The following is a 1,209-nucleotide window of genomic DNA, read 5'->3' as shown; positions in this document are numbered from 1 at the left end:
ACGAAAGTTAGTTGTATTCTTTTGCACAAAGTTGAATTTACACGGGTTTTGTTAAAGAATGAACTATATTTTTACAATAAAATAGCAAAAATTAAATAAGAATGTGGTACGGTGCGGCTATAATTTGTTCGACCACTATATGTATGTATCTATGTTTATGTATGTATACCTACATATATCTAAAAAATAATCCTTCAATAAATTGAAATTTATTTGCTTTTACGCAGCNGCGGCTATAATTTGTTCGACCACTATATGTATGTATCTATGTTTATGTATACCTATATCTAAAAAATAATCCTTAAATAAATTGAAATTTATTTGCTTTTACGCAGCGGGGAGTACGAAGTGGCTGTTATTTATTTCCGTGCTGGCTACGAGCCTGCCCACTATCCCTCACAAGATGAATGGGATGCACGCTACATGATGGAGTGCTCGCGTGCGATCAAATGTCCTTCCATTCACTATCATTTGGCTGGTACCAAAAAAGTTCAACAAGCACTTGCCCAGCCCGAAATGTTGGAGAGGTTTATAAGCGACCCAGAAAAGGTAAGAAAATTTATGTAATTCTACATAGTTTGGCGAAATTTAAACGTAGAAAAGTGTTTTTGTTTCATTAATATTTCTTCATTAGTATATGCAAAAGGTATCAGTGAAACTTGTTGTAAAGCGCTAATCTTTATTTATTTATTTTTGTCTTCAGATAAAAGCAGTAGGGCAAATTTTTACCGGTCTTTATTCGCTGGATGACTCTGAAGCTGGTAATGCCTCGTACGAAATGGCATTAAAGGAACCGGAACGATTTGTTTTGAAGCCACAACGCGAAGGCGGCGGTAATAATGTATATGGCGTTGACATTCCAGATGCACTGAGGGTAAGTTAAGACTCGGAAACTAAAAATTTTTTCAATGCTCCTGGAAGCCGGATTCTCAAAACAATTTGAAATGAGTACAAACATATTTTTATCTATTGTGCTAAACGCCAGCTTTTATTGCACCAGCATAATAGTTCCCCAAAGATTTTGGGAGCAACTGCTGGAGGGGCTAACCTTGTTGAAATATAGATTTCAGTCGTTCCGATTACATGGACGCAAAGCTCCAGACATTTGCAGTCTATCCATAAAGTTTGGGTACAAATATGGGAAACTATTTTGTAGATATTTTATTTTGCCTTAATTATAAAAATATGGTTAATCCTACAACAAAAACC

At 35.4% G+C, this 1,209-nt stretch overlaps 1 protein-coding gene across 1 annotated transcript in view; it reads left to right on the top strand.

Annotated features, from left to right (window-relative positions):
- Window positions 1-309: 309 nt before the first annotated feature.
- The window catches only part of LOC108376347 (glutathione synthetase-like), a gene marked incomplete at its 5' end in the record, with an annotated part of 1,851 nt that continues 951 nt past the window's right edge, over window positions 310-1,209 (top strand). The window contains 2 exons of the mRNA XM_017632549.1: window positions 310-549; window positions 704-874. Coding sequence (XP_017488038.1) covers window positions 310-549; window positions 704-874 — 411 coding nt within the window. The remainder of the gene's footprint in view (window positions 550-703; window positions 875-1,209) is intronic.

The sequence above is a fragment of the Rhagoletis zephyria genome, unplaced genomic scaffold (assembly GCF_001687245.7).
Source record: "Rhagoletis zephyria isolate East Lansing unplaced genomic scaffold, Rhagoletis_zephyria_1.1 Rzeph_scaffold_10300, whole genome shotgun sequence".
Taxonomy (NCBI): Eukaryota; Metazoa; Arthropoda; class Insecta; order Diptera; family Tephritidae; genus Rhagoletis; species Rhagoletis zephyria.
Note: the sequence above shows the minus strand (reverse complement) of the source record. Positions and strands in the feature narration are given on the sequence as shown.